Consider the following 24,181-nt stretch of genomic DNA (forward strand, 5'->3'; position numbering starts at 1 on the left):
CTCACTTCTCAAGTTCAAATGGTACCTATATTATAAACTTCACATAGAGAAAATGTAAAAGTCACAATATCTTGATGAAATAAGAAGGTAAAATATGAGAAATAAAAATGGTAGTTTAAAGTCTGGAAATTGTTTGAAGGGGAAGGATACATTGTGAATTTACTATGTTTAATAAACCCTTGGATGCTAGGAGATAAAATGAGTCGGTTTCATTCACTTTCACTAATGTCAGTTGACATCAATCCAAACTTCAGCAAAAAGTGGCATATAGGCCTTGCAACACCTTCCATTTATCATGTTGTCAACTGTCTCTATGATCATATAATTTGTAAGTGTGTTTACCAATACAAGCAGATAACAATTCCTTTAATGGCAGTCTCCTACCAAGGGCTGTATGTCCCTTCCACAAAAGTTCTGAGCAATGCCAGCTCTGTACTGATAAGTGAACATGAATGAAACAATACATTTTACCTTGTTTATTAAACATCAAAGTTTTTAACATGCAAGATGTATTGACAAAGGTATCCTTTCCCTTCAAAGAATATTACTAGCTCTGTAGCTGGTTTTCCTGTATTATGTTTCAAGTGCTACAAACAATGAGTAAAAAACATGTGTTACACCAATATATATACCACTTCTGTATACATACTAGTACTACATGCAGTACTTTTTGAAAACTGAAAGCAACTGGTTCTACATATCACAACATTTCATGTCTGTAGATATTCTAGTGCTTGCCTAAAATCAGACACCTGGTGGAAACTATAAATTATGTCATATCAGTCAAAAAGTGAAAATTCACAACTTTAAGCCATTTTTCTTATTTACTGCAGTTATCTGCTGAGTAACCACTCAGAGTCAATAGTTACAATAATGAAACTTGAAAGTCAATTGTTCACCAATACTTGATCAGTCAAGTCAGACTGTAGTTGAAGACACTGTTTGCTTATTGCTGATGTGTGGAATCCACTGATGCAATGTCTTTCTTTCTAAGGTCACTCCAAGTCTGTTGGTATGGAAATGCTGACGCCAAGGCTGCTGGTATGGGAAATGCTGATTCCAGGACTGTTGGTATGGGAAATGCTGATTCCAGGGCTTTTGCTATGGGTATGATGACTCCAGGTATGTTGTTCTGGGAATGCTGACACAAGGCTGTTGCTCTGCTATGAAACACTATGTCACCACAGTCACTCACTGGACAGTTTCAACTAATCATAAAATAACAGTTCTTCTTGTAGACTGATGTTACAAATACTAGATTGTATGTGTGCACATGTCGAGTGTTTCATTCCAATATATGGAATCATGTTGACAAATACATGGTTTTCAATAAAATTTACAATCTCATGCTAAGATTTCATGGACTCAGTTTAAAATTTGCATCACCTCAGTCTCTTCCATGCTAGGTACAAGATCATTATCAACTGACAAGTTTTACATTTCAAGGTGAATCTTAGTAGAACCAGGTGTCATTTTGAACTCAATATGCTAATTAGGACTGAAAAACTTTGGGTGCCATAGACTCAGGACAACAAAACGCATTTTGAACTGAATTGAGCAAAGTTATCTTTGTACACCGTACAACATGCTATTCCCATAATCAACTCTCTAAACCTAAAAATTTAACTTTATATAAATGTGTAATCTTTTAATTTCATATGGAATCTATTTTTGTAATTCCCTATAGTAGCATCTTTTTCTCCTCATGAAAAAACAAATACATTTTCAGTGAAATGTTTTATACCAGTGCAAAGTCTTACTATCAAATATTTCTATACATTTCATTCAAATTTGAGAAGAAAATATACCTTGACAATAAAGTGTTCTGTGATATATCTTTCAAGAAAACAATCTCCTCTGTTACTAGCTAGTTTATATTGACACAAGAGTTTGTTGACAGTAACCATTACAGTTGCGAAGGAAAAAAGAAGGTAAAATCTTGTAACATTTATAACATATAACATATGTTTGGTCTAAAGTGTTAAACTGTCATATCCTCTGCAAGGTTTGTTATATGAGTGGCACTGGAAAGTCAATCAAATCTACCACAGTTCCCTTGTCAAACCTGGAATTTCCCATAAAATGTGTGGTGCTAGGCATGCAAACCTGTGCAAATTTTACCATGTACTGATGTATTTCCCTTGTCTGTCACTGGGAGTTCCCAAACCTTAAGCAAAACACAGCTAGCTTTGCCCCACTTTTATCATTTTTCAAGAATCTTCCATCTCGACAAAAACACTACTTTGAATAATCACACATCAATCTTTCTTTTTTTCTAGTTATATAATTTTATCAAGGAATTTCTATCTCAGAAAAATCTATTCATTATATACACATATGGGGTGATAGATATGAAAAAATGATATATATCAAAATGATATAATAATAATACTTTAGGTTTTCAGTCGTGATGAAGATGATGATGATGGTGATGATGACAATGAAGAGGGGTGACAATACATGCATCATTTAAATTATAAGTGTGGAGGAGTCAACTAGTCTAAGGTTTCTCTATTTTTTTTTACTGTAGACTCACCCTGCAGAGGAGTAACTATCGGAATATGAACTGCTATCTGAATCACTCTCAGAATCTGAAGAATCATACTTCTTGTGACGACGGTGTTTTCTGGGTGGAGACTCACTTGGAGACCTACAAAGAAAAATACTACCATCAATATTCCGTGATTGTACTCTTTGGGATAAAACTACTAAAACAAATGTAACTCCTACCATCAATGTGAAAATCAAATTCTTGGCATTTGTACAATTATTTCACCTCAAGTGAGAAGGTTATAACAGAACATAAAGATTGGATTCTCTCATGTAAAATACATTTGTGCGAAATGAGTTGGAATCATTGTCAACCAAGAAATCTAATCACATGATTATAATTTCCATGACATTTCAGGTAACGAGAATCATACATGGTCGTATGCATGTCTTTAATAGAGAACTGGCAACAAGTCCTTTTTATATACACATGACATACATATTATGAAGACGGAAGTCAAATAACTTGAGAAAGTCTTTGAGGTACAAAACTATACTCTAGTATTCAAGTCATTTTTTTTTTGCAAGTGCTTTTCAGTATGATTTTTTAATATCAAGAATGTCTTACGAAATTACGTGAGGGCTCATCACTGTCGTAAGGGATAAGATTGTTTCATGTATATTCATGAGTTATGATTCACTCATTACACAAGTCTGTCAAGTATGTCTACCATCAGCTGTAGCCATGGTTATATTCATTCAACAATATGGAGAATCCTGTTGTCTTACCTCTTGCGATGATGCTTTCGCTTCCCTTTGTGTCTACGCTTGCTTGGGCTTGATCTATGAATAGTGGAAATATACATATCAGTTTGTTATGTTGCGATGTTTACACAATTCACAGACTACATGTCACATCCACTGAAACAAGTAGATAGCCCAAGTAAGTTTTCAACTCTCACAAAACATGACTAGAGAATCCTGGATAGGAGTACCTGTGGTTGACCGAGATAGGGGTGTGCCACAGTGTGACTAATTTCATTAAATTTCATGAGAGAATGTGGGGAAATATGTGTTTGCACTTTTGCTAAGCAGCATATTCATTTAAAACAACTACCACGTACTATATGAACATCATTTGTACTTTGTTGAGATGATTTCAATGTGATCATATTTTATAAAGTCATCCAACATCACAAGACTATGATTAGTTAATATACTGAACTTTTCAAAGCCAATCTTTCATCATAAGAGAGATTCCCTTCAGCATATTAACAGTCTGTAAATTGACATTCTCTAAAAAAAAAATATAATCCGCACTTGAATTTACCTTGTGGCCCCATCAGACACAGATTGGTTTTCATACAAATAGTCTGTAATTCACTAAAGGTAAGCAGTTTCTTTCAAGAATAGGGACACATATGGCCAGAAACACTTTCTGACCACTGGAACCCATTATGAGTCATAAATAGTACATATACGGATATCCTATATGCATGGCAGTATCAAGTAAAACAACATCAAAAGAACAAACCTGTGCTTTTTACTCTTTTTGGATGATTCTTCAGATCTAATGAAAAGACAAGAAAAAAAAAAGAGAAAATACATACACAAAAAAGGTACTGTTAAGACTTTGCAGTCAGTAAAACATATTTTTTTATGTGTGCAGAAGTGAGGGATACCCAATCACCATAGAGACATGACACGAAAAGAGAAGCACTCCTATAGCCAAATAGAACTGGACACAAAGAACTCTATCATAGCAACAAACAACACAATATAGCATTAAGATTAGATCTGCTGCCCCCACACTAAGTGCAATGAAGTGATGACATGACAAACCCAAACCTGACCAGCGAGGGCGCTGTTTCACAGTGGATGAAAAGTTGACCATTTGGAGAGTTCATCCCATTCTAATTATGATATCTTTTATAGTTAGCTGCTATTAGCTTACACTCCATTAACAGAAAAAACAAAAATGATAACAACAGGACAGTTTGTAAAAAAAAACTAGGCCTTTTTCAAGAGTGATGTATGCCATAGTACGTGTTTAACAACTCTGGCTGAGCAGTGTTAGTCAATAAGCAAGGCAACAGACAAAAACAAAAAGATAGAAAAACTAAAATATATAAAGTCAACGAAAAATATAAAGATTTATACCTAACATGGTGCTTTTTTTTAAAGACATGCTAAGACAGAGAGAATGTGATGTTTAAGAAGAGAGGGTGCAGGGAGTACAAGAAAATTGGGAAATCATCACAAGACGCAGAAAGACAAGTTATGTTGTTGTTTTTTAAGTCCGAAACAGAAAAGACAAGACGAGGGACAGATAGAAACAAGGAAAAGCTGGGATAATGGAGACGAAAATGATGAAAGAAAACATGCAGCTGGAAAAATGTGATTGCTACTTTGTTAGAAATGAAAAACTAAAATCAATGGGGTACAAAAAGGCTCCTACGAGATGTCTGCATGTGTGGTAGGATGTGTATGCAAACTGAAAAAATACTACAATGTATGCACAGATGACCCTTCTTTTAAGGATATCACAACAGTGAATGGTTTACCTTGAAGTAGAAATAAATGCCTGCTAAAATTTAAAGACTAAGCACAAGAGAAATGAAAAGAGACATCTCGGGGTTATTTCAATTTCATATCAGCTTCGTAACAACCTCTAGTTGTGTGAAAGGGGGAGGGGGATTTACAGTGACGATATTCACTGACTTGGGGAGGGGGGAGGGGAGGGAGAGAAAGAAGGTTAGGTAAGAGTTATACACATATTCCGGTAAGGCAGTATGGAAACAAAAAAAAATAGAATTGTTATCTAGGACAACAATACTTCAAACAAAACTACAGAAAAAACAGATGTCATTTTTTTTAAACCACTTTCACAGGAATAAAAAAAAAAAGGAAAAACAAACCGAAATACTATTTTGCTGAGCATGCATCTTGTGGAGAGCTCTTATTTGAAATTTACAGGGCTACTATGTCAAAGCAGCAGTAGTTAGTATTTAACGATACTGACCAAAAATATTTGTCCAAATTTTTGATCTCCATACAAATTGGGAATTTAAGGAAGGCATTTTACCTTGCTTCCCTAAAAGGTGAAGGCATAGGAAAGAAAGAAAAAGACATCATTTGCTCTACAAACCAAAATCACAATACACTTCTGCTGACAAGTCAACCTGTACATGTACCTAAGCTAGACAGGAAGCAATTAAAATGTCAGTCATTATTGTGACAAGACTCAAATCCAACACTGTCAGTTAGTAATCCAATCTCAGTAGAAACTGTCGTCTTCTTTTTTATTTCTGCTTCTGAGCACTACTCACGAATAAATTCACATAACATTTTCCCTTCTTTTTCCATTTCTGCTTCTTAACAAGTATCAGCTGATAAAGTCAGTGAAACTGAAAGTTCCACTTCTGAGGTATTTTTCTGAGAAATTTACATTTAACATGAAAGTTTCATTTTGAAAGTCATTGTACTAACTGTTGATGGACATTGAGTCTCATGGCGTATAGGGAGGGAGGTATACAGTAGATTACTGTAAAGCTTACCGATCACGTTTTCGTTTGTGAGACTTTTTCTTCTTCTCCTTGCGAGCTGGAGACTCACTATCAGACCTATGGAATACAACAACATTCTTCATTACAATACACTGCTTTGACAAAGGATCATGTTACATTTAGAAAAAGAAAAACACAGAAAGAATATCACAGGGGCAAAATAAAAACGGAAAAGTAGCACATGCGTACTTTATACTAAACTGATATACCATTTGTCTTATAGTATATAATTCACCATACAAATTGCACATGTTAGTTTACTTCAAAAACAGACACTGTCACAGAGATGGCATCCAGGAAAAATTAACAAAATATAAAAACGAAAACTAAGTACAACTGATAGACAGAAAGTGACAGCCGCCGTCTTCTCTCAATCTTAAGTTTAATTGGTATGTGTCTGGAGGTTATACAGCGTATCCTTACCTAACGCCTGGGAAGGCCAATTATGTAATGTGTCAAGAAATAATTTTGAGTATTAATACAGATATCAGTAAATGTAAGGTAGGCGTATGTGAAGGTAGAATGCGCCTCGGGACAATGTCATTTAATCAAAGTTCTGAAAACTTCTCCAAACTTTGCTTCTGGTTCTTTTGAAATAATAAAGCAAATTTGGGGTCCACTTATCTTCTTTTTTCAAGGAAACCGGCAATATTTTGTTTTCCTGTTGAGGTTAACACAATATTTGGCGGCCATATTGAATTCTAAAATGGTAGCATTTTGATAACATTTTGACCTTAATTTCAAAAATTTGTAAGGTGACCCCAACCTTTTTTTCTTGATTTGAACTGAAAATGGGTTTGAGTTTTCTTGAACAAAGTAACAGCAAAAGTTTAAAGAGAGTATTTCCGAGGCGCATTTCACTTTAATAGATAATGAGACTTGACATTCATACTTAGAAAGGTAGGTAGGTGATATATATATAATACTCGGAATACAAAAGTACAAAGATACACAACTTCCAGTGTGGAAACACTACTTTTTTTTCATTTAATTAATATAAATTCATGCTGCTGGGGGTAACTAGACAAAATAACAATACAGCTGTTGAGTGTCTCAAACTTACAATCAGCGAATAAAGAATTTTTAAATTAAGACAGGAACTTTTGTTGGATTGATTTATAACAACAGATTTCATCAAGATCAAACCGTCAACTCTGGTAATTTGTTCTCTGGGGTTGTGGTGTGTGGCATACAAACATATACATACTCTGGGGATTGTGTTGATGTACGTGGATATAAAACGGTTATTGCTAAAATGCATATCATAATTACATAGCATTTAGTGCTTTGATTTATAAACATTTATAATATCATACGTGACATTATCTAAGTCAAACTGACTTCAAACATTGCAAATTTCTAGAATTTGTTTTTTTTCCGGATGTATTTTTTTTATTCTGTAAGTTTAAAAATGAAGAGTTTGAGCATGGAATACTATCCACATTCGAAGGATCCTTGCAGAAAATCCCGAGACAACTAAAATTTTCATCTTATTTCCAATCCCAGAATATCCACACAAACAACAAAGAACAGGTATACCCAAGTTTCTGGTTTGACTGATAATTCCATAACATGAAGGAAGATCCTGACCTTTATGCAAGAAAAGACTAAATATTCCATGTGGAAATTCAAGTATGAACTGCCTTTAAAATCATACAGCCTTTAATAGTCTCAATTAACACTGAGTTTCTGAAGGTGGCAAGCCTTAAATTCATATTCCATGATATTCATTGCTCCTAGTATAGGTCCTGGACAAGGAAGTCTCAATCCTATGTGTGTGCATTTGTTACAAGTTGACACAATTCTGTTCTAGAAAGTAAAGATACGTTGACACCTTGTACTCCTTTTTACCAATCTGTCTGTTTATGGTATATTTACTTGCTGTGGCAGTATAAATGGACCTATACTAGGAAGAAACCAGTTAATTTCATGTGTTGTCAAAATATGAAATAATATCCTGGCAAAGGTTTTGATTGACTGCTTTATTTCTTATTCCAAATAAAATGAAGTCGATATTTTTATCTACTTTGTTTAATCCACTTCAAACATTGTATCAATACACCATTATTTTCCATCTACTAGTATTTAAAGCTTGCCAGCATCAATGTGTATATTATTATGTTAAGATTCTTTTTTTTTCCTTTTTTTTTAATTTGGTCTATCATGCAAGCTAATGAGTGCAGATGCATGCCATATCCACTACGTTATACAACTACACAATGATACCGGTGTTGCATAATAACTACACCATGCTTCCCTTTGTGCACTGAATACAATGTAAGTAAATATACAACATTTGCACCAAAAGAAGAGTAAGTATACCCCATCCCTATGTATATTTCCCCTTCAGCACATTTATTTTTTATGGGTAGAAAGTAAGGTTTCTTTTTTTTTTACTTTGTCTTTTGAGGGTGAGGCTGGAGTTAGGAGTTACAAACCTTACCTCTTGACTATTCCGTTTTTCCGTTTTTTGCTAGTAAAACGACAGTCAAAGCAAAAAAGCATTAGGCATGCATTAAAAATAAAATAACACTACTCCGGAAATGTGGAGAGTAGGGAGAGATGGTGGTCAGTATGTGTTATCATATGGAGAAAGTCTAGATAAACGAAAGCTGATGTTAACAAAGTGCTATGACTACTGTCTGGACAGGATGTTTTTAGTCAGAGTTTACAGTGTCAGTAAAGTGTTGATCAGGCTGAGAAGATTCTATCTAACAAAGTTACAGATACTGTGAGTTGTTTATCATCTCTTTAACACCACAAGGAAGAATTGATCTGACTTACCGACTACTGCGACCTCGTCCAGATTTCTTCTTCTTTTTCTTTGGAGGAGGCGATGGAGAAGAACTTGGTTCTCTTATGAGACTGAAAATGAAAAGCCATCAGTTGTGTCAAGTACAGTAATCTAAATGTGACATCACATTGACAACAATCTCTTCAATGTCTTGACAGAGTGTTAATATTGCATGACCATGTTTATATGCCAAATTAACATCTTTAGAATCATTTTAAATAGTAAAATTAAAAGTAATATCATATCTACCTGTACTGTTTTTCTTGTTGCTGGGCTTTGTCTCTTGCAGAAAATGAGCTACCATCTACATAGCTCTCACTGATACCAAATGCATCTCTTATCTTAGCATTCTTCTCCTGATTGGCCTGTGCCAGTTGATGTGTCTCTGTTATACTGCAAGAAATCATCAGAAATTTTGTCATCAAAGTTGTCTATTTCCAATATTTTTTTGTATCAATAATTAATACACTGTACATTTATATGTTTTCCTTGGGCCACAAATGTGACTAGTTTGAACAAACTATTTTTGTGGTCCAGCCAGGAGTTTAAAGTTATTTGTTATTTACTAATCTTTTATTTACCCGGTGTAAGTAAGCCCCCCCCCCCCCCAAAAAAAAAAAAAAAATTGTTTCTGGTCAGGACAGTTTGTATAAAATGGTGCGACACTGGCTGATTTCTATTTTGTTGCTATGTTAATCAAAATAACCATTGATACTTGTTATGATTTTCATTTTAATTCTGTGTGCATACACAAGGTTGCTGGGCTATTTCATGTTCCCATGGTGATACTTTATGTGTGACTATTCAGATGAAACAGACAAATATACTATTCAAGATGTAACTTTGTAATTCATAATATCACATTTAGACGCTTTTATGAATATTCCAAATATGAAGAATGAAAGCTGTGAAAACATCTTCCAAGTTCCATGCAGACACATATGCAGACACACACACACACACACACACACACACACACACACACACACACACACACACACACACACACACACACACACACACACACACACACACACACACACACACACACACACACACACACACACACACACACACACAAACAAACACATACACTGTACACAAAAACACCCATTTACACAAGCCGCCATATTTACATATCTACAGATACCCACGTGGGGCCCTCCAATCCACCCATACCCACATTCACACATATTGAATGCATACACTCAGGGACAAATGCCATCCACTCACAGCCATGCTCACACATATATCACTCAGGGATAAAACTTAAAAGAGACCGCATGTTAGTTACCACAAATGTTAGTTAGTATTAAAATACAGGTACAGAATGAAAAATTATTTCTGTAAAACAAGCTTGCTAATTATCTGATTCTGGTACTATTTCTGGAATAAACAGTTTGTGATGACATTATTATTCATATAACATACATTATTCTATTACAGATATAATCATGATAAATGACAAAACAATCCAGCCATAAAACCGACATAAAAAGGTTTGCCATGTTTTTATCATCAATAAAATTAACATCAATTTTACCTTGACAGTGATATTTTTAGTCTATAGTTATATCAATTCACTGTGGAATCAAATAAAATGAAACTACACAGGTGTTTTATCAACATCTTTTCTGCCCATTTCCATATATTAAGTACAAATTAAAATACAAAATAGTAAATATATGAATTTATTGTTTTTTGATAAATTAATATCAATCCCCGGTGGTACGTAGCTCACTGATTATACCTGTAGCATATCTTGTTTTTTCATAGACAATGGAGGAGAAGCAACTTTCCCTTCCTTGTCTATGGTTTTTTTCTGCTCAATACCATAGTGTTTTTAGACAGCACTTTTCATTGATTTGAATATAAAGGAGCCATATGTACGTTGCCTCTGGACAGACTATATACGAACTGTAGGCATTATCACTGTTCAGTAAGTTGAAATCTCCATGGTATAGACAACAACAAGGTAATCTATTTTATTAATACATCCCTGTCAATCATTCATACACCCAGTTGTCAATTTCATCTACCAAGAGATTTCATGTCACAACTATAGTTATCCCTGTGCGTGACATCTGACATCACTCTACTGTGAAGTTTTCAAAACTTTATCTCATTTCCCTTGGTGAATGCATAGAAGTTGTTGCGTAGATATCGTAATCTTTGGTACGGACAAATTAGACTGCCACTCAAATACAATAGTGTGTAGTAGACGGTCAACAGAAAAGGGAGATGGTGCAGGACTGGGAATGCTTAATATGGTTAAAGAATTTGTGAATATCTTGACATTTATAACATCAAATACTGCATCACACCAATACTCAATTTTATAAGGAATTCAAAAGCTGCTCTAGTACAGAGTCAAATACACAACCAGTAGTCAATAGGCAGTCTACAGTTATACAACACAATTAGATGTTATTCCCAAATATTTTTTCCTTGTTCAGCCGAGGAAAATACTCATGACCTATGGGGCCTTGTCACTATGAGTCACTAGACGAGTAGTGACAACCCTTAGGTCACAAGGATTTTCCGGCTGAGTGAAGAAAATATTGGAGAATACTATAATTATACCAGCACCAATAACATCAAAGAAAAATTAGGGAAAGTAATGGTGATTGTGAATGTTTTGACTCATATTTCAAACACAAGAACCAGTGACATAGATGCATGTTGTCATGTTATAGAACGACCAGAGTATATATTCCATACTTGTTTGGTCAACTTGGCTTGCGCATGGCATAATGTATCTTACGATCTGTCTATGAACATACAAGAAATGTATGCTATGATCTACACAGTAGAATTCAGCATTCGGTTGGCAAACTTTTTCCAACAGAAATAATCTTGGTTTTAAATGGACAAAGTATGAACATTTTTTTTTCATTTTTAAACCCAGCAGCCATAGTCTGTGCTATGAATAATATATCTACAAGATATCTATAAGCAGTGTCTTTTCCACATAGCATCTTGCCGACAAACCTTTTACTTACTCAAAAAGAATAATTCATGATCCATTTTGTATCTGTATGAATACTTAATATCTTTAAAATCAGCATTTGGCAAGCAGCTGCTGCAAACAAAAAATTTATAATTATGAATTTATAATCTATCCTATTTTATGGGTGAGCTTTCTATCACTTGCTTAGAATGTTACTTACAAACATTAAAATCAAGAATATGTTGTTCCCACTATACGAGCACTACTTTTTAAAAATTCAATATAATTTTTTTTTTTATTTTGATTGGTTTAATTGTCATTTCAGTCAGTAATGCTCTACACAATGACAATATAATCTTTCTGATATGTTTGTCTTAGGTATGTTATTCATAAACTCTAAAATTAAGTATACATTGTAACAAATATATGTGCACAGTTAATTTTTTCACAAAAGGAATTTTGATTGGCAAATTCTATACATTAAGAATACATTCTCACAATTATGTGACCATGATGTCTGTCTTTTTTAAATTGATATTTCAGCTGGCAAATTCTGCAAACTAAACATGTGATAATGTTTGAACATCAAATAAATTTTAAATCAGCAGTCTGGGAAACTCTTTCAACTGAAAATGATGTGTTTTTTCCTCTGTCTGTTTAGTGTAATCCCTAGACCATACATCAAAGGGATGGTCGGGACACACTCAAAAGAATTTTATTGCGATTACGTTCTATTTCAGGATATTACAATTGAATGATAATTCTAATAATTCCACTGTCTGTAAAAATCAGGCGCTGACTGTATGGTTATCAGTGTGAAGTAAATGTCAGATAAAATTGAACCACATTGGGGCGATTCTTCATATACAGATTGTGAAGGTTGGTTTCTAATTACATGAATATGGAGGCGGCTTAAATAAGTTATGAAATCTGGTGATATCTAGATAAGAGATGATGGAATACATTTATTGTCCATAAAAAAGCAACTCATCTTTGACACCAGGCAAGCATCAGAAGGTGATACATAGAATACATAACACAATGTTGGATAAATGACTTATGAATAATATTGAAGAAAGTGAAAATGAGAATAAACATTAAAATTTACAACACTGCAATTGATAGCTACTTTGTGTGACATATCCATGTTTTCAAAGAGTGCATGAACTAAGTACATACATGTCTGAGATTTTCTATGAAATAAAAGCTTTCTGATGATATTATGTGTACATGCATATTTACATGCAGACTAATAGTGAAATACATACCGTGATACGAGTACTCCAATAGGTTCAGTGACACCACCTATCAGAGCACAACCCATAAATGTGTTTTCACAATCTAACATGTACCAATCACATTACTGAAACATTCAATTTTAAAGGTCTAATGAAAAAAATTAAGTGGTTCCGGTTATACTCAATTTTAGAATAGGTGGGGTAGGTAGATTTTTTATTTTATTTTATTTTTTTCTTCGTGAGTATCTAGTTCAGGTTTTCCATTTTTTTCAAAATGGTCTCTGTGTTAATTATTTCTTCCTATCATATGTACAGTCATTGAATGAACAGTTTAAGAATGTCTTTTTAAGTTGATGGCAGTTTCCGCATCCACTATTTCTCATAAGACCACAATTTTTGTGATTTTATTGTTTTTTTCCCGAATACGTAAAAAAGTAAGTTTAGGGTCGGCAGTGAAAAGCTATGTGGGGTCAGGTAACCGGCTTCAAACAATTATTTTTTAGGCCTAATTACAAGTGATGAGAGGATCAAAGCTGCTTTTCCACATTCATTTATCATCACACATAAAATTGACAAAACTATATGTGCCACTTGTTATGCAAAGCACCTCATAGCTGACAGTGATACCAGCAAAATTATGATTCCATAGAAACGTGAGACATGATACATGATTTACGATAATTTTAACTGTTGATAACAGTGTCAGGTTACAGCATGCATACATCCTGATGTCTATTGTTACATTTCTTGTGGACTGTTATAACAGCTCAAACTACTAGTAATAATACTACAGTATGTAGGAACATGAAGTAATTATGTCAACAGTAGTGTTTTTCCCTTCAGCATTATTCACTGCCCACACACTACCATAGTTCTCGTACCGTCGTCATAACCCTATAGCTAAAATTAAAACCATTAAATTGATGGGTTTTTCATTGGAACCTGTAAATTTATCACACAGCTTGTCATCGACTACACCTTGTAAAATAACAACTTCTCCAATATAATAGGCAGCCAATGGCATTTTTAATCATAGACAATGGAGTAAGAGGAGAATTGCTTCAATCTAAAAACATAAAGCAATTTTTAAAGTATTTCTAGGAAACTGACAGGCTCATACTACGTCAATCACTACGAGTGAAGGCTTGTCTTTCAAACCATATCAATAGATGACAAAATTAGAAACTTGGGGTTCTATCATTTCCAAAATCCATTTATGATCCTTCTAACAGACTGATCAGTAACATTTTTGATGACGTCTTCAAATAATGAATGTATGAGCAAACCCACGAAGAGTGAAGGTAAATTAGCTATTCATGACAGATAAGATCTTTAAGATTATTTTTGTGGCAAACTTTCATTATTGATGTCTGGGTCAATTTACTTTATATTCAAGACCATTTTCAGTTCAATATATGCCATAGACTCATTAGAAGGGTGTATGGTTGGCCTGGCAAGCATTCTTGCCACTTTGCCTGTGAACTCAGTCAAAGTTAACATTTTTCATGGATACCATACATAGAACTTGATTGGTTGAATGAGTCACATGAAGAGCTCTATTTTATGTTGATGCTGTACAAAATATATAGTCACAAAATATTACATCATGCATAAACCATGACATGATTCATCTTTGTGCATGGTTTGAATGAAATTGACATGCGCATAACTGATTAGATGCACTAGAACTCAACACAGTATTGCTGTGCCCTGGATTTTACCTGTAATGATGAGCTATAAAACATGGCACGGCATGTGATTGATTTGAAAGTGAATACTGCATACTTAGTAATAATATCACAGAGAAGCCAAAATTCACTGCTGCGTTTGATATAGCAATACTAATATTGCTTCAATCGTTAATCTTGATAAACTTGTCACTTTCTTATTTAAAAGTGTTGTTACTCATACTTCATACTTAGCTTTATATTATAGCGTGCTCTGTTTACATAAGATTTCTTGACTTACATAGCCATTTAATAGTTTGCATTCTTGTATTTACCTACATGAAGTTTCTCATTTTCTGACTCAATTTGCAGTAAATCTTTAACAGGCTCATATTCACATCTAATCTTGATCTCTTTTCTTTTTACATGTATACAAGTTAATATTTATCGTTAAATTAGTTTGTAAATAACACTAGTCTTTCCATAAATCATGCTAGAATTCATCTCTGCCTAGCTTTCTCCATGTGGGCATGATCAGACACACTGGTATAGCCATATATGCACAACATGTATAAGGTAATCTGACTATCTCACATTAATTTCCTTTTTCTGTACCCATTAACATGTATCATTAAATTACATATAGTCTCTAGATAATACCACCCTTTATGTACATCACCTTAAAGTACACGTCCACCTATCTTTCACTATGTGGGCAGAATGAAATACACCGGTGTATTCATACATGTAGAACACATAATTTTAGTTAGATTTTGTCAGTGAACTCTACCACAGCCTTGTTCTGTTTTCTTTTTGTACTGCTTAATATGTATCATTAAAATTAGTAGCTAACACCATTCTTTATGCATGTTACCTTAGAGTTCATGTCTACCTCTCTGTCACAAGTATATGGGCAGCATGAAATACACCACTGTATCCATACATGTACAACATATAATTTGATTATGATTTTGTTAGTCCATTAATAATATCACAGTCACTTGTTCTACTTTCTTTTTGTATAGATTAACATGTATCATTAAATTTTTCTGTAGATAACACCATCCCTTTTTAATATGTACATTTCCTTAGAGATCATGTTCACTTGTCTTTCACCATCTGGGTAGCATACACTGACCCATTTATGTACAACACATAATTAGATTTAGATTTTGTCAGTACATATATTATTTAATCAAAATTTAAAAAAAAGAAACTTCAAAAAGGTTACAAGGTGCATTCACAATATGGTACTAACACCATAGTTCGACTTCCAAGTATCTCTGATGATGAAACGTGATGATGAAACATGGAAAGGTGCTCACTTAGTATTTCACGACCCTGCATGTATTCTATTAAAAATGTATGGTGTATTAGATTAGCTTCTTTTTGTACACGACCTGCATACAAATATAACCTACTAGACTGGAACCATCCATACCCAAGCCATCGCTTGCTTATCTGATGTGAAAATATTTACATATAACCCAGCGGGTCGAGATTAGTTAACTACACTGCTGTAATGACACAGAGATAAATATCAAAGTAGACCTGGCAGGAAAAGGTTTGGTGATTCATTACAACTAGAAGTTTGAACTCCAAATAATCTCACTTTAATCTGTAATGATCAATTTCAAATGGTCAGTTATGCAATGTAATTGCTTTAATTCCTTCTAGTATAAAAGCTTTTCTCAAAATTCATCAGTCTTATTCTAAAAGTGTGCATGCAATTAATATAACATAATGGATGTAGCAGGCCTAAAATACATTTCCTTTCTCAACTGATTAATCTATTGAAGGAAGCAGATGGTTGGCACATGCCGTTATACCACAAATAATGTAGGATTATGGATGGAATGGGAAGCATATAACAATAGTGTATTGTCTGTACCATATGCCTACTATCTAAACACATTAAACCCTCCAGTAGCTAGGTAATGATGCTACAAATTCAATGCAACAAAGACATGCCGACACACCCCCGACACACCCCCACCCCCGTACCTTAATTCAAGGACAACAAACACATCAATTTAATAAATTTCAAAAAAATCGTATTATCAAACCATTATCTTCATATATGGTTACCTGTTTTTTTTCTGGTTGGACACAATCAGAAATATTTACAGTACATATAGATGTACCAGGTATGTTATCTCCTTTCCGGAGAACACTATTCCTTTTTGCACTCTTTATCTTCTTTCATTTGTTTAAGCTACATTTTGTATCTGTATCTGTATCTGTATCTGTTTGTACTACCCATCCTGACTGATATCAAACATTAATTATACTCTGTAACCTGCAAACTGCACCCAATAATTGCTTGGAATAGCTCAATGATGACCTCCTCAATGTGGCTTCATCCATTGCAATCAAGGAAAAATCAACACAAGTGTACAGTTGTACCTTATATTTTAAAGTCTCCATTAATTTTGGCTTCATTGGGTACAATCTGATTAAAATCCGATGTAGATGTCGGCTAATCGTTCATTGTTATTTTACCTCGTTATTTTTGCTTGAATTGACCTTCGCGATACATGTTTACGTTTTCGTTTTGATGACCGCCTCCTCTACCATCAAGACAAAAACATAAACATGTATCACAAAGGTCAATTGAAACAAATATACTGAGGTAAAATACTGTAACAATAAACGATTAGCCGACATCTACATCGGATTTTAATCAGATTGCATTGGGTACTGAAATATACAATAAACGTACATATTCTTCAAAGAATGATGGAGGAGGCTACATAAACAATTACTTCAAACGATGTTGAAAGCTTATACCAATGTATCTTGGCAATTAACTTCATTTCATTGCAAAACTAAATGTATAAATGGTAACCAAGACAACATCATCCCACTATCCCATATAGGTTGAACTGCAAAAAAAAACACTTTCAATATCAAAACACATTTTAGACATGTTTTCTAATTTACATGTACATTCACAATGATGGACACTTTGCTCTAAGCAAACAATAAATGCTGATTATTCAAGTTGATATTTATTCACATCACAAAATTCACTCTTTTTTTATGAAAAACACTCATTTCAGTAGTTTTTTTCATAAAATACCCTTCACAGTAATGTGATGGAAACTTTGTATATGACAACACTGAATAAACAGGCTATTCAAGTTGATATTTATTACATTAGAAAAACACATTGAATTTCTGTTCATACATGAAAAACACGTTTCAGGAGTTTTCCTGAATAATATTCAAAATATCGATGTAAGGTTCAGAAAGCAATGAATAAATGCTGGCTATTCAAATTGAGATGTTTTATTAGCATCAGAAAACTCACTCTTTTGATATCAAAAACACACATTTCAGAACTGTTTCTATCCAATAACTTTCATATTAAGATAATGGAAATTTGTTCACAAAGCAATGAATAACTGCTGGCTAGTTAGATCAAGTTGATCAACAAACACATTCCTTTCGTATGCAAACAGATTCTAGAAGAGTTTCTATCTAATAACATTCACAATGATGTGATGGACACTTAGGGTGTTAAGAAAGCAGTAGGTAAATGATGGATATTCAAGTCGATAGTTATTAACATCAGAAAACACATTCTTTTTTTATATGAAAAACAACTTTCAGGAGTGTTTTTACCCATTGACATTTACAATAATATTGATGGACACTATGTTCAGAAAGTTATGAATAAATGCTGTCTTATTAAATTGAAATTTTATTAGCATAAAAAAATACATTATAAAACATACATTTGCATTTTGTAACTAATAACATTCACAATAATAATACAAAGTAATGGACATTTTGGCCAGAAACCAATTAATACATGATGACTATTCAAGTTGATATTTATTGACATCAGAAAACACATTCTTTCTTCTTCTTCTTTTATATCAAACACATTTCAGAAGTGTTTTCACCCAATAACCTTCACAATGATATGATGGAAACTTTGTTCTGAAAACGCTATGAATAAATGCTGGCTATTCAAGATGATAGTCATTGGGGCAAAATAGAATCAATCACACAATCAATACTAATGCAGCTGCCTAATGAAGGAATAGATCACAAGATTGATCAAATAGTGTTACCATGACTACAAACGGATGATGACAAGTCTGTCTTCATATCATAGAAACACTCTTGATGGAATGTAATTTCAGGCATTGTTTAACGTATCATATAAATATGTATGCCTTTAGGAAATCATTACTAATGCGAACACTTCCATGGTTTCATTAGTATACACATTAATTGATTTCACTTTACATCAATCAATTAAAATCTATTTTTCTTATCTTTATCGCATTATGAAGCATTCTTAGACCACACATGTTTTTGTTGAACTACTGGAAATTTCAATCTAACCTTCTGTGTTGTTTTTGAAACTCTAACGACATTATTTTATTTTTCTTTATCTACAACTCTCCTTTCCATATGCAAAACATTGTGTTTTAAACACTTTTGATATTATTGTACCATGGAAATCTAAAACACATTGAATTTTTCACTTCATTCATGTGGCTTCAATATTGAAGGGGCGCAAGCTGGGTTTATAAGCTATTTCACTTCAGAGAAAAAACATTACGGAAAAATATAAACTATACTAGTATATCAAAAGTTAATATCAACCCATGTTTCAATGGCATTGTATTCTGGTCTTGTTAGCACACATGTAGTATACATGTAATAACAGTTTCCTTTACACTTTAGCATACAAATTGTATCAGTTACGTATTATCACTAAATATCGAGTTTGATTTCTACCGATAAGTAACACTGGTATAGCTTTGGTATTAGAGTACAGCAGGTATGTTTTAATCTATAACTAAAATTACACCCCTAAACTGTATAAAGTCACTGTGTACACCTTTAATTAAAACACCAACAATACTTTTCTACATGTACACTGGTAATGTACTTTCCATTTTGTAAAACGTTGTGTAAATTTAAAATATATTAGCCTAATAGTGTCTACTGCTTTGAAACCATTTCACTATATAGAAAAATAAAACACAATGACCAGTAATGTAACGTCTATAATTTAAAACCCATGACATTATAAACTTGTTTTGTGTATACATCGGAAAATATTTCAAGGGAAATTGAAAACACATTGATCAATTGTGTCTACAGTTTTGAAATTGTTCAACCAGGCAAATTTAAAACATACTGACCTAGAAGAAAAAGAAAACAAAAGAAATCCATATTCATAGCGGATATGACTATTTCCAATAAAGTATGTATGCCATTAGAGTATTGATCACTTATCCACAACATGTAAACACCTTCCCTTGCATTGATCATCTGTCGGTCTACTAATGTAGTAGGTAATATTAGTTGCCATGGTTTCCTGTATTTATCAATATTGAAAGTGTCGGTACCAAATCATCATATCCAGTATTTTTGCTAAGGTACTATAATTAAACAGAATATGAATCTGGTATAACATGCATAGCTTTCATTCCTTGTACTTAAAATTTTGATAGTTGAAATCAGTAATATATCTAGCGTACTCATACATTTTTACCTATTTATCACCCTATACAAACACACTGTTAAATAATTGAAAGCATTTCCCTACACTGTTAGAATCTACGCAACAAAATGGTTGAAATGTGACAAAACTGCTTTTCCTGTGACTGTTTTCAATTGTCATTTTTCCGGTGGAATATTACGATAATGTTTGTAAAAAGTCAAGCTCAGGTACACTAACAAATTCTCATTCATAGTGCCCTCGCATAAAATAAAAACTCTTACAAAATACATTGTAATATTTACAACTGCATATACACATAAAAGTATACATTTATACATACGCCATTAAAAGGGGACCCAATTCAATTTACAAACCACGGAAACATTATTCCATTTTGGCATTTAAAATTCACATTTGCAATACCTACTCAGGAACACTGTTTATATGACGCCAGGGACAACAAAAATCAATAAATGCATATTGTATTATGTGGTATAGTAGCATATCACTTTGCTGCTTCTAACTTCTATACATGAAAAGTTGTCATGAAAAGTGACTCAATCGATGCAGAATTTCCAGGATCATCTCAATCCATCACTGGTTGGGAAATTTGCCTCAACAATTAGTCCAGTAAAATGCAAATACTTTATAAATCAATCAACAACATGTATAATCTGACATGCAATTTCAACATGCCAAGATTTCTACATTTGCTTCTAACAAAATACAACATTTCAAATAAGAAACTGGGTACAAAAAACGACAGGAATTTTAATTGCACTTTAATATAGTTTCACATCTTTTTTCAAGGAAAGACATTGGCTTTCTTTGGAATCTCACTACACATTTTGTTTTGTGTGTACAATAACAGCCACTGGTGCTATTGGAGTTTAAAATCCATGCATGAATGTCTGGGATTATGAATATGATATGGTGTTCCTTGACAGAGGCTGCTGTCACATGGTGTCACTTGACAGAGGCTGCTGTTACATAACTTTATTACTATTGCTTTAAATCCATTGTGCAGCAAATTTTCTTCTATTTTTTTTTATTTAATAAAAATTTAATTTTGTTTAAATATACTCAAATACTTTGTCTGCCATAATTTATATGGACCCTATGTATAGCATGTTTGGTATGGTCCCTAAAGTATTTTCTACATGGCAATACCATTTTGTGGATACATGGAGGTGAAGTAGCTTTAGACATAAAGAGATCTTATCACTATTTGAAAAGTGTTTACTTGTTTAGTATCAAGACACTGCTTTCCACTTGCATCTAAAGCAAATTGATCACCTCACATTTGTACTTACCCTTAAACTGAAAAGTGAGAATAAAAGGGGGGAAAAGGGAAAAAACACAAGGAAAAAAGAAACAAAGTAATTGTGAACAAGTATGATATGTCTAAGTTATGTATATTATGGTATCAAAATAATGACATCATATGTAAAAAAATTATGGAACAGCAAAATGCATACTGTACATGGTGTTACGGTGTATCCATATACCACTAAATGAAGTTTTCTCTCACGAAAAAGAATATTGTGATAAATAAATATCTTTTTTTTTTACTACAATAATCATATTTTTACTATAGTCAGTTTGTGTTATATGCATTTCTTCATAGATGAACAAAGATGTCTTTTCAAAATATTTTATAAACAAACTATACTCGTAAACAGTGGAATTTTCAATTTCAATATCAAGTTTGACTACATCAATGTTGAGAGTAGAACATTAGTATTGAGTATGGCTATAAAGGTGTAGATCGCAATCACATAGAACTCAACAAAAATAACACCTACATTATGATACAGTTGTCTGTGTTGGTAGAGGCATCCTTCATCAGTCTTGGCCGAGAGACAGCCCTGAAAGTTGGTCTCCAAAACCTCTCAAACAATACCTTATTCACATCAATAGGTTGTGCAGCCATCATGACTGCACAATCAGTCTGCCTGTACCGTCAGCTCTCCTAATATTCCGTTGATGCAATTTGAAACTATTCTGGCAGCGTTTCATAAAACAAACACGTCCAACCGATGAACTGGACCTCTAAACCGACACATTGTTAACCCAGTTATTACAATACAAACTGAGAAAATTGCAAGTAGAAACAGTTTTTTTTTCCCATCAATTTTGTCAAGCATGTGTAGATGGAACACTAGTGGTAATTGAATGATATGAACAGTCATACTTTCATTAATATATATCCATCCTTAAGCTTTCATTGATCCATTCTACAATACACCTGTTTGGTTCCCATATGGTTACATATGTCTACACTCGGCATAATTTATGAAATTCAATCCCAAATTTTAATCCTAGCCAATCAAGTATAGAATATACTGATGTCTATCATACAATTTCTGTTTAAATAATCTCAAATTTGTAATGAGATAAGTATAAAAGAGGACAATATCAATGCAAAAGAAAATTCACTAGGGTTTGTGTTAATACATGCACATAAATAAATGTGCATGCAAAACACAGCTACAAAATTTGATTCATTCGAAAACAGCACAATTGCCTCACTGGAAATTGAATACTTTGGAATCAAAATATCTTCAGTATACATGTAATATATTGTATTTCTTAACAAGAAAAAATTCATTCAAATGTCATTGTCCTCTAAAGATCCAGTAAAATGCTTGTCAATTCTCTTTTTTGCATGAAAGTCACTTCTAAAGGCATAGAATCTATCAACAGTTTAAGTTTAATCAGGCCAAATGTTATTTTATTAGCCTGTAAAATGCAGGCACTGCGTTCCTTTTTTAAAACGTTGTACATAGTAACCATGTTAATGACCGGGAAGGATTTGACATGCTTATTGCATACAAATTACAAAAGTGTATGGGCTCACAAAGTCTTTAATCTGTCGAGGATCCTACAGTAAATGTTTCCATTCTTACAAAACGACACCGTTCTCTAGAGAGTAACTTGACAGTGATTACTGCCAACAAATTAGTGGCAATGTTGTAGTTCACAAAGTGCAGTAGTACTCTATACATTCACCTTTCAAGTCAACAGTAATTTGAATCACTTACCAGTAAATGTATTCTGTGATCGTCTTGTTCAAATGTACTGGATTAAAAGGATTTCTCTGACCTGTCACCATCATCATATGTACTTTTAGAGCAAACCACTTTTTCAATCTACATGCACGACACTGTTACTAGTGTTAGAGTTGATTTGGCAGATAATGGAATTAAGTGATGACTATTTGCATTGAAAATAAATTGAGAAATATATACAGGCACAAAATCTGTCCACTAAAATAACTGTTGTTAAAGCTACATGTATTTCATATTTGTATCAATTTTCATCAAGTCTAATTCTTGTTTATGATATATGAAAGTAACATGTTGACGAAGAATGGCTAATCAAATGGTGAAATCTTGATATTTCAACTAAAGATACCATTACCAGTATATTACATGTACCTGTGGTACCAAACATCAGGAAAATCTTCCCATAAAGTGAACAAATCTTGATATATTTAAACTCCAGGTGCATGTCACGAGTATCAAAATGACAAATACCGTAGCAATGGCACCCATATGTGAACAAATCCAGAACTATTCAACCTAAGGTACATGCACATATGTCAAGCATGGCAAATGTACCAAGTTGGCCATAAAGTGAACAAATCTTAATATTTCAACTCAATGTACATGTGTATACACATGGCAAACACCAATCTCACCATACAGTGAACACATATTGACCAGGAATATGTACATGTTTACCTGTGCACATGGCAAACACCATTCTCACCATACAGTGAACACATATTGACCAGGAATATGTACATGTGTACCTGTGCATATGACAAACACTAATTTCACCATACAGTGAATACATATTGACCAGGAATATGTACATGTGTACCTGTGCACATGGCAAACAACATAACAATCTGACTACAAAGCCAACAAAACTTCAATCACTTGTCATTTTTACAGTGAACATAAAGCACTATATTCTATAATCATCCATCAACCAGAAA

At 33.4% G+C, this 24,181-nt stretch overlaps 1 protein-coding gene across 5 annotated transcripts in view; it reads right to left on the reverse strand.

Annotated features, from left to right (window-relative positions):
* LOC144448921 (uncharacterized) overlaps nt 1-24,181 on the reverse strand; it is a 72,392-nt gene that overhangs the window by 8,572 nt on the left and 39,639 nt on the right. For 4 of the 5 annotated variants that reach the window (XM_078139286.1, XM_078139283.1, XM_078139284.1 and 1 more), the window contains exons 4-10: nt 9,100-9,243; nt 8,841-8,921; nt 8,500-8,529; nt 6,048-6,113; nt 4,025-4,060; nt 3,280-3,333; nt 2,537-2,650 (exon numbers count right to left, since the gene is read on the reverse strand). In XM_078139286.1, the coding sequence (XP_077995412.1) occupies nt 2,537-2,650; nt 3,280-3,333; nt 4,025-4,060; nt 6,048-6,113; nt 8,500-8,529; nt 8,841-8,921; nt 9,100-9,243 (525 nt within the window). The remainder of the gene's footprint in view (nt 1-2,536; nt 2,651-3,279; nt 3,334-4,024; nt 4,061-6,047; nt 6,114-8,499; nt 8,530-8,840; nt 8,922-9,099; nt 9,244-24,181) is intronic. The other variant, XM_078139285.1, reaches the window with a different exon arrangement.

Source organism: Glandiceps talaboti, chromosome 18 (genome assembly GCF_964340395.1).
Source record: "Glandiceps talaboti chromosome 18, keGlaTala1.1, whole genome shotgun sequence".
Classification (NCBI taxonomy): Eukaryota; Metazoa; Hemichordata; class Enteropneusta; family Spengelidae; genus Glandiceps; species Glandiceps talaboti.